This window comes from Artibeus jamaicensis, unplaced genomic scaffold (assembly GCF_021234435.1).
Source record: "Artibeus jamaicensis isolate MK-2021 breed Jamaican fruit bat unplaced genomic scaffold, CSHL_Jam_final scaffold_916, whole genome shotgun sequence".
In the NCBI taxonomy this organism is placed as follows: domain Eukaryota; kingdom Metazoa; phylum Chordata; class Mammalia; order Chiroptera; family Phyllostomidae; genus Artibeus; species Artibeus jamaicensis.
The window spans coordinates 27,138,905-27,156,211 of NW_026522059.1; the positions used below are offsets into that span (position 1 = coordinate 27,138,905).

General features: G+C 41.4%; 1 protein-coding gene across 3 annotated transcripts in view; it reads left to right on the forward strand.

Annotated features, from left to right (window-relative positions):
- Positions 1 to 17,307, forward strand: part of ANKRD46 (ankyrin repeat domain 46) — a 29,525-nt gene that overhangs the window by 6,436 nt on the left and 5,782 nt on the right. The window contains exons 2-4 of one of the 3 annotated variants that reach the window (XM_053661058.1): positions 9,835 to 9,898; positions 13,738 to 14,068; positions 15,387 to 15,545. In XM_053661058.1, the coding sequence (XP_053517033.1) occupies positions 9,835 to 9,898; positions 13,738 to 14,068; positions 15,387 to 15,545 (554 nt within the window). Of the gene's footprint in view, positions 1 to 9,834; positions 9,935 to 13,737; positions 14,069 to 15,386; positions 15,546 to 17,307 lie in introns of all 3 variants that reach the window. The other 2 variants (XM_053661059.1, XM_053661060.1) reach the window with 2 other exon arrangements.

The window sequence follows — 17,307 nt, forward strand, 5'->3', positions numbered from 1 at the left end:
TGACAGACCTCATATAGGACGGTGGTTGCATAACATTATAGTCAAGCTGAAAAATTTCGGTTGCCGAGTGCCGCCAGCCATGGCTAGCCATCACAGCATCGGAGTGCAGGGCACCGTCACCGCCTTTGCGGTGACGCCGGCGTCATCTTCCCGCCCTGCCAGTCGCACCGATGTGCGGCACATGCAATTACATGCAGTACATGATAGTTGATAGTGAAGGACTGTTACTCGTTTATGTATTTACTATACTTTTATTGTTATTTTACAGTATTACTGTACCTATAAAAGTTTGCTATAAAACAGTTACGCTGGCAGTGGCCTCTTGCATCTGGTGTTTATCATGTCTCTTGATTTCGTTTTCTCTCGTTTTTGGTTTAATCTCATGTTGTACTTGTCATACAGGTTTGTAGCCTAGGAACAGTAGACTGTACTGTATAACCGAGGTGTGTGATGGCTGTACCGCTAGGTTTGTGTAAGTGCGCTCTGTGCTATTTGCACAACGATGACATCACCTGTGCGATGCGATTCTCAGAACGGAGCCCTGTCCTAAGTGGCATGTGGCTGCATTAAATAGTTTTGAGAGACTGAAAACAAGGAGCAGAAAGAAAATGAGGTCTGTTTGCTAAAATTAGCAAGCAATTTTGACTATGTTAAGGGAAAAAAAACCTTGAGAAGCGGTTTCCTGGAAAACAGCAAACTGGGAGAGCTATGTGCCTATTAAAACTTGAGATCCTTAGTCACTAACCACTCTTTCCCATGTTGGCTTCAGTGACCTGGTAGGTCAGTAAAAATAGCTTCATTAGGAATTTGCCAGCCTTCACTCCCATGCCTGGGAGATCCACTGAAGCTCTGAGCACCCGGAGGTAAAGCCAGCCAAGTCACAGATCTGCCATTGTAATAGGGGAGGCTGTGTGGGGGCGGGTCTCAGTCGGAAAGAGGGTTCTTGTCATTCTTTGCCCCTCCCATCAGAGTTGTTGAACTTAAGAAGCCACCAGGATTGCTGACTTGGCTCTGTGTTAGGATATTGACATCCCCACCTCTTGCCTGATGTCTTAGGCTCCCAAGTGGCAGCATGAGGGAAGCTCCAGCCAAAAAACACAACTTCTGCCTGAAATCTTCTGCTTATTTTTATCCTCCTAAGCTGGGCTAGGAAACCTAGGGGGAAAAATCCTCATGTGTCTTACTTGGACCTAGAGCCATTTCTAAGCATATAACGCCCTGCTTTGTTCCTGGGTATCAAAGATGCCTCCCCAAATAGGTTACCCCAGGCTAAAGGAGCGAGAACAGGAAAAGACCACAGGCCCTCTTTAAAGCCTGACACACCCCTCAGCTGTCTCAGACTCTTTACTCGCTTCCTACCAGAGGTCTCATCCTTAATTCTTATTTTCAGTGGGGAGAAAGAGGGAATTTCTAACGCCCCATGTAGTGGTTCTTTTGTGACCATATGTAAACGTGCTATTTTAAAAGGCTGTATATGCTAACACCCAATCTAACACATAGTTTAGGATGTAGAAAGTGACAAATTATAATAGAACTGTGAAAAATAAACTGTTATATTGGTGCTGTAACTTACTTTTCTACCTTGAATCATGAATATGGCTACAACCTTGCGGGTGAGGGGTAGTGTGTAAAGTTGTGTATAAAGTTACAGCCCCTTGATGCTCAGCATCCTTATCCATAAAGCGAGGAGATTGGGTGAGGGGAGCCAAGATGACCGTCTCAGCTCTCAAGTTTCACGGAAACATCTAAGTTTCTCTAAGCACAATCTTGTGCCTTCAAACTACTTCAGGTGAAGTCTGGTTTAAATTTAGAAAATAGGAATAATTTACAAAAGTTGTAGTTTCTGTATTTTTAAGTAACACTGAATAAATGAATAAGCAAGAATGCCATTCTTGTGGCACTTTAATTCTGTGTAAATGAAATCTGCCAAGGTGGTGGGTTTAACAAGGTTTAGATTTTGGAATAGGCCTAGAATCATATTTATGCTACTCATTTGCTTGGGAAACATTTTTTAAAGAAAGGTTTAACTTCATCCTAACTCTGACTTTTCACAAATTCAGAATTAATGAGAATTATCATAAGTAACTGAATTTAAAGAGAAGCTTCAGTGGTGCTCTTCTTGCTTTATACCTACCTGTACTGGATGCTCAAGTTGCACTTGAAGCCCAGGGTGACCACAAGGTGGCACTATTAGGCCATATCAAGTGCTGCTGTAGCTAGAAAATTGTTTTAAAAACAAATTAACTTTTTACGGGAGTACTATATGTGCATGGAAAACTTCAGCTTGACCTCTCAGTGCTTATTTAATGTCTTTATTATAGAATTACAAGTTACAGGCTGGAACCTTCCAGAGGGAGGAAGTCCCTCGCTAAGAATTTTAAATATGGTAAAATTATACAGTAAAGATTGTGGAAAAGACCAAAAGGTATTAGAGTAACATAAAGTATCCAAGATTACCAACATTCCCTTTGTGAACAGTTCATTTTGATTTATTTTAAGCTAATATCTTTATAAAACTTGGATTTAAAGGACTTATCTAAGAAAAAGAAGTTTAAAAAACATGAACAGTGAAAGGATAGCAAACTCACAGTTATTAACAACCACACCTAAAACAAAAGCAAACTAAAAGGACAGCTAGATCAGGAGTGGAAACACAGAAATGAAGATCTCAAGGAGGGTTAGCAACAGGGGAGTGGGAGGAGGAGAAGGGGGGAGAAGGTACAGAAAATAAGTAGCATAGACAGTAGATAGAAAATAGATGGGGGGGCAAGAATAGCATGGGAAATATAGAATCTAAAGAACTTGAGACACATGGTCATAAACTAAAGGGGGGGTAATGGTGGAGATGGGGGGGTACGGTGGAGGGGAATGAAGGGGGGGAATAGAACAACTGTAACAGCATAATCAATAAAAAATAAATTTAAAAAACTTGGATTGTAACTAAATTTTAATAACAAACAAATAATAAACTAATATAACTTCTACAGGAAATACATATCGGAAACTCTTTTTTGGTGTTTTTTGATTTCCTGGTGGAGACAGAACATTTTAGCAGGTGTTTTCTCACTACTTCAATGCGTAAGAAGTACTTGACAAGAAGGAGTCCAGGAATTCGCTTCCTGTACCATGGAAAACATTTCCAAATATTTTATTGTCGTTTTCTCACACTTTAAAAAACTTACTTTGCGTGAGATGACGGCAAAGGGTTAATTCAGAACACGTGAGCTGCACTGACGTTTCCTGTAAAGTCAGGAACACTCCTAGGAATTGATTGTTTCTCTGTGGTTTAAAGAGAAGTATATTTTTAATAAATGGTTGTAATGAGTTAATTCAAAGTTTGTGGACTAGAACTAATGTTTCCCCTTCTGTAATCTTTGATGGGAAGATTTGGTAAACTGATTTATTATATTAAGAAAAATCATGTAAAAACAAGCTCAGTGACTTTATTTTTTCACACATAAAGTGAGGATAATGATAGTACTTACCATACAGAGTTTTATGAGGATTAAACCAGTGATTACAGGAAAAACACTTAAATAGTGCCTGGAATATAATAACTTAGTAAATGTTAAATATTACATATTCAGACGTTGCCAAGCAGTTGTTTGCATAGTAACAGCAAATATACAAACAAATCCTTTTTTTTTCTCTTTTCATTAAGTTTTGATTCCTAAGAACCTCTACTAAGTAATACATGATCAGCATACTTTTAATTATCACATACACTTAAACATAATGAGCTGGCCTCCCTTGAAGGAGCGTTCTGTAATTCACACGTCCACGTTAACCGCACCTTCACCACACTCATAAAGCTGCTGTTGAAGGAGTCCCAAAGTTAGGGATTTTAGACCCGGTCAAAACAGACTGAACTGTTGGACATAAGGCGAAATGTGAGTTCTCCACAAATTTTGGAAATAAGGTTAAAATGTATCTGTCAGTGCTGGATCCAGATCTATCTAAACATCACTCCTACTGAACATCTGGTAATTATTTTTGAGCCTTGGAAGTAAAATTTGGAAGGTTCTACCTATGAACTTCCCTCTTCAAATGTTCTTCACAGTACTGGAATACACTGAAAGGATACTATTCTCAATTCCTTTGAAAATTTATTTAGTGCCTTGCTTTCAGGAAGAGGCCTGCTTGTTTCCTACATTCAGAACTCAAGTCATATTCCCACATTTTGTCTTTATTTGGGGTAGGTAACTCCAAGGTTAAAAATTGGAATCCTAGCCGACTGGTCTATGAGAATTTATTTCCCAGGTCCTCCTAAGACAACCTCCCAAGAAGATGAAGACCCTATATGTCCAGCTTAGTTTAAGATGAACTATAGTTTGGGATGAACTGTAAACTAGAATCTTGGAAGTTTTGTAGTGAGCAAAGCAAGCACTGCATTGAGATGGCTGTCACAGTGAAATGATTTGCCTGTAGAGAAACGAGGCTGGGCCCGCAGCCCCGCACTGTAGTCAAACCTCTGTGTCACACCTTTTAAAGACACGGTCTGAGAACCTATTATGATACTCAGATTTTGACCAAAAATGTTATTTAAAAATTTGCTCAGACTATGTTTTGACTGTCTTAAAATGTCAATGAATTCAAAACTCTGTAATAGAAAAAATAGAGGGTAAATTTTGTTTTAATGTTCCAAGAAACTCAATAAGAAAGTCAGGGTGCATACTGACAATAGAATACAACCATTACAAACTGTAACAGAAGACTGGCAACAGGGAAGGAGTTCACAATATAGTAAGTGAAAAAGGTTAACGTTAATGCGCAGTGTATGAGTTAAATATACATATTCGTACAGAGAAAAAATGCTAGAGACTATAGCACCAAAATATTAATAACAGTCACTTCAAACAGTCGTTTCTAGTTGCTAAGATTATAGGTAACTTTAATTTTTGTCTCTGTTCATATTTATTTTCTTAAATTTACAATGAACTGCAGAACTAGCCGTAAGAAAAGATGTTACTTTGAGATCCTGTTGCAGGGAACTTAATCGAGTGTACATTCAACAAAGAACGACTGGATTTTCCTACTTCTGGCCTTTAACAAACGCTGCCCCGGCACCACGACCTCATGCAGGGCACGCCCGTAGATCAGACCCCTTCTTGCCATCTGGAGACGGGGTTGGGCAGGGAGTTTTGCAGACTATTTTGAACAGGCAACAAAGGTTTGTATGAGCCATTTTCCCTTTAACTATCTTGATAACTGTACAGAGGCCGCATGGCGTGTAGGAAATATTCGAGACTGAATTCGAAGGGCACCCTGCCACTGAACGTGGAGGCCTGAGACTCATGAACTTCTCTGAGCCTCGGAAACGAGGACCCCTCTTTTAGAGAAATACGGCTGCCAAAGATCAGCAGACTGAAGAAATGTGTTATTAATGTTTGGGGGAGAATTTAAATTGTTAAAATTCTTACTTGTCCACCGCTAGATTTCTTACTAGTAGGACTTTTTCCTTTCCTAATATATCTGTGGATCTGCACAGTGCTGAGGTTTTTTTTTTTAACTATATTCTTTTTTTTTAAAGATTTTATTTATTTAATCTTTAAAGGGGAAGGGAAGGAGAGGGAGAGAAACATCAATGTATGGTTGCCTTTCATGCGTCCCCGGCTGGGAACTGGCCTGCAGGGAACCGGCCTGCAACCCAGGTATGTGCCCTGACTGGGAATCGAACCACGATTGTCTGGTTCGCAGGCCTGTGCTCAGTCCACTGAGCTACAAACAGCCAGGGCTTGTGCTTAGGTTTTAAGAACAGTAATTTTAAAGTGCTAGCAGTTTGGATTTAATGACTTTATTGGAAGTTCTTGTTTCATGGTTCTTTGAAGTTATTTTATATATTAAAGTAAATAATCCTTTTAAAAGGATAAAAATTGACCAAGAGAGATATAGAGACTCCTGATTTTGAGGTTTCATTTACTGTATATCATTCTCAGTTTAGTACTTTTTTTGTCACTAGAAAATGTAGGCAATAGATGTGATAATGCCACACTTCAGATACGCCGTGTGTTCCTTGCATTTTGCCAAGTGTCTGGTGTTCTGATCTCTGATTAAAGTTGCTGTGTAGGCACAATGTACTCAGTCCTGGGAGTGTGCCTCTCCCAGTGATTTTTCAAAATGAAAAATGAATTGATACATTATATATAGTTGGTGATACTGGGTGTAGAAGACCAATTGAAAGTTATAATACACATATGTATAAAATAGGACATGTTTTTTCCATTAGTTCTTAACCATCAAGAATACTAAAAGTTATGCAGATTAACATAAAAGAAAAATATAAAAAAAGAAAACAAGAACTTTTCATCAAGTCAGTGACTCACAAGCTTACCCCAAATCTCCTTATTGTTTGGTTGTTTGGACTGAGACATTTTAGTGTTGGACTGTTTAGTGTTAGGGTCTCTCGTAACTGAGTTTAGGTGACGGCCTCGTGCGTCCTCACGAAGCTTCTCAGGCGGTGCCCCCGGAGCGCGGGGCTAGGAGTTTTAGACCGGGCCGCACCAGCGTTCTGAGACGTGCCCGCCGAAGCCCTGCTTTTCACAATCCCAGGGAGTCGGCCTTCGGAGCAGCACTGTCCCTTAGGAAGCAGGCCATACCGAACAAGCTGAGGGCTTTCTGGGCCTTGCCGATTCCTACTCTCCACTGTTCCGGCGCTTTCCCGCTGCCAGGAACCGGTTCTCTTCCTTTCCTGGAGGTCGTTACTCCCCACTAGAGGTCACTCACTGTTAGGAGCTGCAGCGTTATCAGCGGATCAGTGTTCCCTGCCAGCTGTCTTCAGTACGGCAGAGGAAACGGCAGAGGACTGGGCCCAGTCTTGGGAGGGCAGTGATTGTTATTTTGAGGCGCTTACGTCATACAGTTAGTAAGTAGCTGATGTGAGTTTCAAACTCAGGCTCTCCAGCTCCGGATACATCCTAGATGGAGTAGCCACTCTTTTAACAGCCTCTGACTGTGGAACCGCCGCCTCTGGAGCATGCTGTCCACTCCTGGAAGTAGCCTTCCAGCAGAGTCCGACGTCACCACGTCTCCCTCCTGCACCCCCACCTCCGAAAGCAGCCTTCAGTCTGCGTGGCTTTCGCATCGTTCACCGGGGAGCAGACTCCCCTCTGTGAATCTTGAAAGATATGAGTTCCCTGTCCACACTCACACATTAGTGCCCCTAACTCTACTTGTGGAATGGTTTTTACTACTCATTTCCTTTGGTGAACACCAGGGCATCTACCTGAGCCCTTGTAAGTGGTTGGGCCATGAGCTTTTCCACAGCCTCTCACTCTCCTGGTTCCTCGAAGCATCCAGACACACGACTCCAAAGAAGACCTTACATCTTTCCTCTTTTTGTATGGGGAGGGTGGGCACCTAATTTAGACTCAACAGGATTTTTGTCAAAATCTTTAGGCCACCATACAACACAGCAGTTGCTCCTGGTTGTTTGTCCCAGAGAAACAAAGACTTACATTCACATAAAAATGTGTACCTAAATGTTTAAAAGCTTTATCATAGTCAGAAAAACTGGAGTCAGCCAGATGTCCTTCAGTGGGTGAACAGTTCAAGGATCTGTGGTACCTCTGTATCATGGAAAAGTACTTAGCAACAAAAAGAAACAAACTATTGATATAAACAACCTGCATAAATCTCAAGAGAATTATATGGAGTGGAAAAATAGAAAGCAACCCTGAAAGTTATGCACCGTTTGGTTCCATTTACATGTTTGAATTGACAGTGTCACAGAAATGGAAGACAGAGTAGTGTTTCCAGGGAATGGAGGCGGGGCAGGAGGGAAGTGGGCGTGGCTGTAGAAGGCCCGTGTGAGAGGTCTTCCTGGTGATGGCAGTGTTCCCTGTCTTGACTATATCAGTGTCAGTGTCTTGGTTGTGGTCTCGTATTGTAGTTTTGCGAGATGTTACGATGGGGGGAGACGAGGTAAAAGGTTCGCAGGACCACTGTTGTCACAAATGCATGTGAATCTCTAATTATCTCAAAATGAAAAGCTTGATTTAAAAAATCTCTAGTCCTCTTGATCTCTGAGACAATAGTTAGTTTGCATCCTGATTTTTATTCACTTCCACAGCTTCTTGAGGAGGCTTTGAACAGATTTCTAGTGATCAAGATCTAGTTGGGGCCTTGGACATTGTCTCACAGGTTTCTAGGAATCAGATCTAATACATTTGTATACTATTGTTTGAAGTCACCAAAACCTGTAATTTGATCAAGTTTATTTTATTATGGAGCTTAGTCATATCAAAATATTATGGCAGATGTAATGTCTTTCTGTGGACTTAGGGGAAATTGAAATTAGTTGGGGGGTGGTATAGCTATGGTGGTGTATCAAGCAAAACTTGTCCCTTCTGTAAGGTGAACCCTACTGTCTTCAGAGTAACCCCCCTCCACTATTTTAACATTAAAAATTAAGGCCAGAGTATATATTAGAGAGAGGCTTTCATCAGGGAGACATAGCTCCAGGACTCGGGACAAGAAAGGAAAATACTAGGCTTTAGGTGAATCAGAATACTTATTCAAAGAAATTGATTAAGTGGCTCTGTGATAGGAAGTTTGGCTAAGCTGGCATTGCAGACTTGCAGAAAACCGGGAAACAGTGGAGCAGGCTCTGTGTTTGTGTATTATCAGTCATCACATCACTCGTTGACACACTTGTGAGACTGGTCCTTGCATATGGCTCGTCAGTCCTGGTCTTCACTTCCAACCCGGCACTGATAGCCCTTGTGAAACAACCTGACTTACATTGTAAGTGGTGCCTCATAAAGTGCCATTAATTATTTCTCTGGATAAGCTTATTTAAAGGGATTTGATAACAGTGAATATGAATGACCAGTGAGAAGTTAACCTGAATTTCAACCAGAGCTATAAGTTTGGGATTTAGACTTTACAAGGGGGGACCCCAAGAAACCCAAGAATTATCTTTTGGAGGGTGGGACCCTTGTACTACAAGCTCCCCCAACTGGGTAAGTGTTCTAGGAACGCATCTGTATCAGTGTACCAACTGGCATTGTTGTAAGAGGGTGCATTTAGCTTCAGTTAATTTTTTTTGCAAACTCAAGTCATTTGCCCATTTTGCTGTGGGTGATTTATGAGCACACCTGCCTACCCCACGCTGAGTGTTCAGCAGTTTTGACCCAAAATATCATGACCCTTTTGCTCCATTCTCCCTATTCACCAGATCTTACCCAAGTGACTTTTTTGTTTCCCCAATGAAAAAGTCCTCAAAGGGAAACGTTTTGCCCATCTAGAAGAGGTGAAACAAAATATGGCAGAAGCACTAAAAGGCATCAAAATCCCTCAAGAGAGCAGTGCAGTGGGACAGATGGCGCTCTGGAAATCTCTCCCTGTGCCGAGGGGACACCCGACGGGGTCCAGCCGAAGCGTGAAGAGGGAGCAGCCCACAGATCGGGAGGAAGGGGTCGGCATGTGGAAAAGACTGCAGATGGACATGAGCCTGTCTTTCTTTCACACTGAGAGGAAAAGGGGGGCAACCGCAGGGGAGGACTAGCCACCATTTACATGAAAAACATGCATTCTGAATTCCAGGGACTCAGAATGAATTTTGGGAGCTCAGTTTTGTCTCTACTGATGAACCACAGTTTGATTCTTTTTCTTTTATCTTTCGGACCATTCTTTCTTGGTTCTGGGCAACAGAGCAACTCTGTAAGCCCTTTTTCCTTCCTTTTCACTTTTCTTACTCATCAGTTACTAGCCTCACAAATTGAAGTCTTTCTGGAGAATGTCTGCAGGCCCCACGAGTTCATCTGCGTTTCCTGGAACAGTGAGTCCCTTTTCACACCACACCTTCGTTATAATCGAATTTTCTATTTACTCTAGATCCTTGCCGTTACGTTTCTGGATATCCTGTTGAACCTTCTTAAGAATTCAGAGAAACTGTCAGGTGACCACTGAAAAAAGATCTAATCTTAAGGTTTACGTGAGTATTTTCTGCCGTGGCCTTGCTTTAAGACAGATTCAGTTTTGTGATTGAAATGAAAATGTTATCATCAAGCTTATTAAATTTAGGGGTAAGACTAGCAGTTTCTCAAGAGCACAGAGAAACTCACAAAGTACAGTACACTTATTCTTTCTTAAAAAATAGACCCAAAAAAGGCTTTTCTTCTCCCAGTGAGCCAACATTCAAAAGAATCCTAGTCTGCAAACCACAAGAATTCTTACTGTGCTTTAACCAAAAATACCAAGTAAATTGTTTCTCAGAATTTATTCATACACAGTTTAACCAAAACACAGTACTTCTTGAAAAGCACATATGTTGTATTTTATTTTTTTAAAGTTTGTGATAGCTTTGTGTTCTTTAACGATCCAATCCAATGAACGCCATAGGGGAAAATACGGAGATTACCCTCAAAAGAAAACGCTTGACAATTGTACTGAGTCATTTCTTCTCATTGGGTTAATTTCTTTTAAAAGTATTACATAATGTTGTGATCTGAAGTTTGTTTTACCTTGACCTCTGTAGTTCTTAGTTGCCACGTCCTCTTCCAACCATGTTGTCTGACAAGGTCCAGGCATGGAGGATTCGAGTTCAAGGAATTCGTCTCCCCGGAGGAGAACAAATCCAAAATGGGTTATTTTATTTTAATTATTTTACTCTTGCTACTGAATATAGACATTGTACTGTACTTCCTTATTCTGTGAAAATCACCCAAGAGGAAGGGACAGTTCAGGGGAAGACATTAGTATCCCCCACGGAACTGCCTGAAAGGATGGAAAAATCTCCACAGATTCCCCTCTCCCTTATACAGGGGAGTACGACAGCCAGGGTGATATAATTGTTAACCGTAAGGAAAAACATGTCAAGTTGTATAAATTACCCTGGTTTGAGCAACTTAAAGCGATCAGGACTGCCATGGTGTACCAGAAATAAGAAAAACAAGTTAGATCTCTTAAATCAACAGTTAAGACCAGTTAATAAAGAACCAGGTTATTGTTGCAAACACAGGTTGTCCTGCCAGCAGTTGAGGGATTGGAAGAACAGATTAGACAGACTTTCCCATGACTGTTCCTTACCCACAGATACAAAGGGTCTTCCAAGAAAACAAGTAAAAACTATACAGACCCCTACCCACAGCCCAGGGATACGGTCAGGACGGTTGAGATGCAGAGGCAACTGTGGCTGGATTTCCTGTCTCTCTCTCCTTACATGTTTGTTTTGGTGATTAAAAGGTGGTGGCATTGTTAGACACCTGTATTTCAGGTTCATTAATTCTCATAATTCCAATGAAGTTGTACAAAATAATTTCTTGACCAGAGAACAAAATCCCCTCTAATGAAATAGCTCCTGAATGTCTAAAAGTTGTTGGAGTAACAGCTGCTCCTTTACCTTGAACAAGAATATATATTAATTAGAATTAAGCAGGCATAGAAGCAGGAAATGCTTGTTAGATACCACAAACTAAACACATAGAAACAATTACCAAGGAGTAGAGTCCATAGTACATAGAGAAACATTTTGGACAGAAAGATAGACAGCTAAGTTAGACATCACAAAGGCCTTATAATGAATTTCCTAACCTCTGCTTGGTCTAGCGTACCTTTTGTCCCGTGCCAAATTCTAAGACCTTTAATAAACAATAAGACATTCAAACTCTGTACATAGAGCTATTTCAAATTGTCTGATTAATGGCTCTCCTGGTCAAAACAACTTTTGTTTAACATAACTGAAACTATGGAAATTTTTGTATTTTTCCTGGTTACCTTTGTATTGATTTTTTTTGCTTAACTGATCATGCTATGCTGCAAATGTTAATCACTACCTAAAATGAAAATATAAAAACCTGCTTGTACTTGCAGTAAATGGAACAGAGCTTCACTGTCCTTTGAGGCGTGTTGTCGTCTGTGACCCATCGCCAACTCCTTCCCCACCTTCGGGAATCCCTGGGCCCTGCTGCGGCTGGCCCACGGCACTTAGTCACAGGCAGATTTTCCCCATGTTTAGACTTACCCGTAACAGCCCCGTCTCACTCTTTACATCCAGCGGGTCACTAAGTCGAGCTCATTGTACCTCCGTGTCCCCGAGCAGTGTCCCGTCTCTCCTCCACCGCAGCTGCCTGGGGTCAGGCTCTCTGCGTGTCTTGCCTGGGTTTCCACAGTGACATACTGATTGATTTCTCTGTCTCCCACCTCACTTTCCCATGGTGCCTACAGAGCAGTCTTTCTCAAAGGAGAATATATTGAGATCGTGGCATTTTCTTGGGTTAGCACCCCCCAATGACTCATTACTAGAATTCAGGTACAATGAGCCTTAGCACAGAGCCGTTGGGAAGGTGAAATAAAACTCAGTAAGAAGCCCTGGTGCCATGCTGGGCTCAGCGCAGGCCTTGGGTACCTGGTACCTGCTGCTGTTTCCCTTTGCACCAGGAGCCTGGGCAGCAGCAGAACTCGAGTGTAAGGGCGCCCAGGACTGGAGGGGCCACGGCTTTGCTGGGAAGCCAGGCTAAGAGGAGGAGGGGCCCAGAATCTCATCAAACTCCACAGCCTTGCTTTCCTGGCACCCCGAGGTCAGGCCCAAGAGGAGATCGGCCTTGCATCCGGTTCCATTAGCGTCCCAGAGAGGAAGACTTAGGCTGATAAATTACAAGCCATGCTCATCTCTGACTGACTAACCTTCAAGTAACCTTCGAGTGGGAGTCATCGCCATAATAAACACATCAGTCTCTGCCTTCCTGTTTTCTTGTTTTGGTTTGTTTTCTCTTCAGTTTCTTAGTAAAGGTTTGTCAGGTTTTCCCTTATTTTTACATGAACCAAGAGAGGTGTGGGGAGAGAGAGGAAGGCACACAGGGAGACAGTGAGAGAGGCACACAGAAAAAGACGCTCAGAGAGAGAGAGAAGGCGCAGGGACACGAGGAGACCACTGGGGCAGGAAGGTGTCCATGTGGGACATGCGAACACTCTGACTGGTGAGGCTGCGTTACTCGGGTGGATGAGGCATGAGCGTGGACACAGTTGGGATCGCTGCCTTCACCCCACCTCTCTACTCCCAGACAGACCTGGTTTTTCTCACCTCTCCATCTTCGGACCGTGGGAGTTCAGTAAAGTCAGATGTTTAACAGAGCAGAAGAGGATCAATACTGTAAAGAAGATGGGCAATGTGAATTGATTTTGTGATATTTATAATTTTTAAATTAAGTTCGTTGCTTTCCTTAGCTTTTTCTGTTAAAATTAGGAATTTGTGCTATAAACACAGCATTTAGTGGGGCTTTATTGAGTGTTGCTTTGCTGTGTTTAATGCTAATTTAGTTAACTTTTGAGCAGAGATCTCTGTTTACCATGTAGAATGTATCAGATGCGATCAGGAGCAAGTATATGGAGGAATTACTTTGTTTAAATGAGAACATCAGCACTAGCGCATGTGCGTGGGTGGTGCTCTGAAATCTGAGGATTGAGTGTTTATGTTTTCTGACAATGCAGTAAACGTAAATCTAAGCAGTTACAGCTTGCTTAACTCTAAAAATGTCTCAGTATTTTTATATGATGAAAAGCAAAATAAAGCTTTATAGTAATTTAATTGCAATTTTGACCCAGAAGATATGAAGGAACTAAGACATTATAATGGCCAATAAAATGTAATTGGTAACTTGGATGTTGTTTCTGTTTGGTGAGGTACTTTATCAGAGGCCGAAGGCCAGGAAGGACAACAAAAGGTGCTTTCTAAATGACTTTATTGTCTTGGTTCAGTCTGCCTTAGCCAAACCTCACTCGCCTCGTGTTTCATTACAGGCATCCGCCACACCGGAACCATGTCCTACGTTTTTGTAAACGATTCTTCCCAGACCAATGTGCCCTTGCTACAAGCCTGTATTGATGGAGACTTTAACTATTCCAAGAGGCTTTTGGAAAGTGGCTTTGACCCAAACATTCGAGACAGCAGGGGCCGAACAGGCCTTCACCTTGCCGCAGCCCGCGGGAACGTGGACATCTGCCAGTTGTTGCATAAATTTGGTGCTGACCTTCTGGCCACAGATTATCAGGGGAACACAGCTCTTCATCTCTGTGGTCATGTGGATACTATTCAATTCTTAGTTTCCAATGGACTCAAAATTGATATTTGGTAAGTTCTCTTGTGGTTTTTGAAGTCTAGTCATTTCTTCCCATTAGTCTCTCAACCAGTGGGCTAATCTTGGAGTCTGTTGATTTTGTTTTCTCGCTGATCAGTTGTAGCAACGCGGTTAGCAAGGCTTTGAGAACATGGAATCTTGTCGGGGGAGCAAGGGAACAAGGGCTGACTTCTAGGTTCATGCTGAAGCAGTGTCAGTTCTATGAAAACAGGAAAGAATTAAAATTTGTTGAACATCTATTATGTGTTGGGCACTGTGTTTACTTATATTAGCTCATTCAATCCTCAGAATAAATAGTTCTCGCAGTAGCTGTTACCTTCATTCTACAGATGAAATAGTTGAGACAGGAAGGGTTAAATGACTTAACAAAGGTCATGTAGCCAGAATTTGAACCTTGTTCCACCAGATTCCAAAGCTTCTTTGCCTTCAGTCATATGATATTCCATGCTAGCTTCAGATTCTCTGTGGGGCTCAAAATCCTTTTTATCCTGAACACTCTCAAGAAGTGGTTCTCTTTGTTTATTTTAGAGGCACTTTTTCTCTTGAATGGGAGAGATGTCAGGCCACTGTTAAAGCTAAGCTTGACCTTTAAGCTGCAGTTACATGCTGCCCTAATTTATTGGTCCTATACTGTCCCTAACCCTGAATAAGACAGTAAATGCTCCTGTCCCATCAAGACAGTACACGGTGGGGACCGGCTGCAGGGTTTGATGTCAGCTGGGCTCTGTCCCATTGTTAGCGTTAGATAGCTAGGTGAGTCCAAGTAGCTTATTTAGTTGCATTTGAGATTTAAAAAAATTCTTAGACTTTAAAAAATATATAAATATTCTTTCCGTAAAATGTAAATGTCAAAAATGAATCTAGGTATAAAGGACACATGGACAAAAACTAGGGTGGGTGGAAATGGGAGGAAGGTGGGGAGGGCTGGGTGGGTGGCTGGGATGGGAGTAAAAGACAGAAAACTGGACTTGAACAACAATTAAAATAAAATTTAAATAAATAAAATTTAAAAACGTAAAATAAAAATAAATGAATCTAGAATTAGACTTTCCAGTTAATTTCTGGAAAGATGCCCTCTTTTTCTTTTATTTATTCTAATTTATTCACTCTTCTGCCTATATATTTCTTTTCTTTTTCCCTAGAAGGAAAAAAAATAGGTTAATTCAAAATTCAGCTTTCAACTTGACTATTGGTTCAACTTGACTAATTTTAACTTGAGCTTATACCCTCTTCACTGTTTTAGGCACTAACAGTGTAATACAATAAATGACTTACTGTAATGACCTCTTTGTTTTCATAACCTTTTTAAAGCAATCATCAAGGTGCTACACCCTTAGTTCTGGCAAAGCGCAGGGGCGTGAATAAAGATGTCATCCGATTGCTGGAATCTTTGGAAGAACAGGAAGTAAAAGGATTTAACAGAGGAACACACTCAAAACTGGAGACCATGCAGACAGCTGAGAGTGAAAGGTATTTAGGATATAATTTTTTAATGGGCAAGTCACTTTAAGTCCCTGGATCTTTTATGACAACTTCGTGAGCTTTATATTTATTTGCTTGCAAGTACAAAGCTTTGATACTTTCTTTGAACTTCATGTAGGTCCCTATGGCTCCGGATTACACTTGAGAAGCTATTAACAGAAAGTACTACATGCCCGCATGCACATAATGTTCTGTGCAGGAAACTGCTGCATCAGCAGTGCAAGGGAGAAGAGGTGCTTAAGAGCTGAGTGTGGGGGAGCGAAACAGGAGTCTGAGGGTTTTAGTACAGGTCACAAAAGGAATGGGATTTCAAGAAGGGAAAGATAAGTAAGGCTGAGAACTTGGGCAGTATTAGAAAAGACCAAGACGGTAGTTTCGAGGGTACGGAAGCACACTGCTGAGGAATAGAGCCGGAGGAGAGAAAGTAAGACAAGATTTAACACATACTCAATTCAACAGTGTGAAAGTGAAAGTGACTTTTACATGAGTTGGAACGAAATAAAAGTTGGGCGCCTGTAAGTAATTGAGGCTAAGATGCAGTGATTGAGCGAGTCTTAAATCTCCCATCATTTCTCATCTAAAAGCAGTTCAGAACAGAGCTCAGGGAGCTCTGAAAGGTGACAAACCATTTTTACTCCTGGCCTCTGGCTCAACAGATGAAGTCAGCAGGCCAGACTTTGTTGGACTAGCATGGAGTTTCGTGACTGCCACGGAGTGTCAGCCAGATTACACCAGGCAAGGACATCGGCTTCATACAGTCTCACCCCACAGTGGTCAGTGGGTTACATTTCAAGGTCCTCATCAGCTGTTGACCCAGGAGCTGACTGATCAGATTTGGATTGAGGATCCTGTAGACCACCGATACCATCAGGGGCTTTGCTTCCTTGAATTCTCAATGAAACCCTCTCTGTTTTTCCTCGTTCACACTTCAGTTCCTTTGAGCCCATGAGTACTTTCCTTCCTCTTCGTGCGTGTACTGCCTGGGATATTCCTTGGGGACCATTAATTCCACTCTCAAGCCTAGGACTGTTTTGTTTAGATACTTTAAAATATTTATTACTGTCCAAAGATATGAAAGAGTTTTACTTCTAGAACAGAGCATGCTTCCCTGAGTTATCACTGAAAGCTGATAAGTAGATCAAATAAGCAGGAAGTCAAAGATGCATTTGCAAGCCCTATTTCTCTCACCTGTGTGCTTTGGGTCAACTGTCAGAATGCCATAAGCAACCTAATGACATTGTTATCTGTTATTTGTCACAGGTTATGTTCTTCCAAAATACCTCGAAATGTATTTTCATCTTTCTGAACAATAGTAGTAAATTACTTTAAGCTTATTTTATTTTTTTAACATGAGAAATATCCAAGAATGTGCTTTTGTTTATTAGTTATTTTTGAGACATTGCTTGGTATATTTTTTAGGTTAATATATTTTTAAAATTATATTTTATTGATTATGCTATTACAGTTGCCCCAATTTTCTCCCCTTTGACCCCCTCCACACCGCACCCCCTACTCCCTCAGGCGGTCCCCACATCATCATTGATGTCCATGGGTCATGGGTATAAGTTCTTTGGCGACTCCATTTCCTACACTGAACTTTACATCCCCATGGCTACCAATTTGTACTACTTAATCCCTTCACCTCTTCACCCATTCCCCCAAACCCACCTTTCTGGCAACCATCTAAATGTTCTCCATTTCCATGATTCTGTCTCTGTTCTTCTTGTTTGCTTTTTAGGTTCAATTGTTG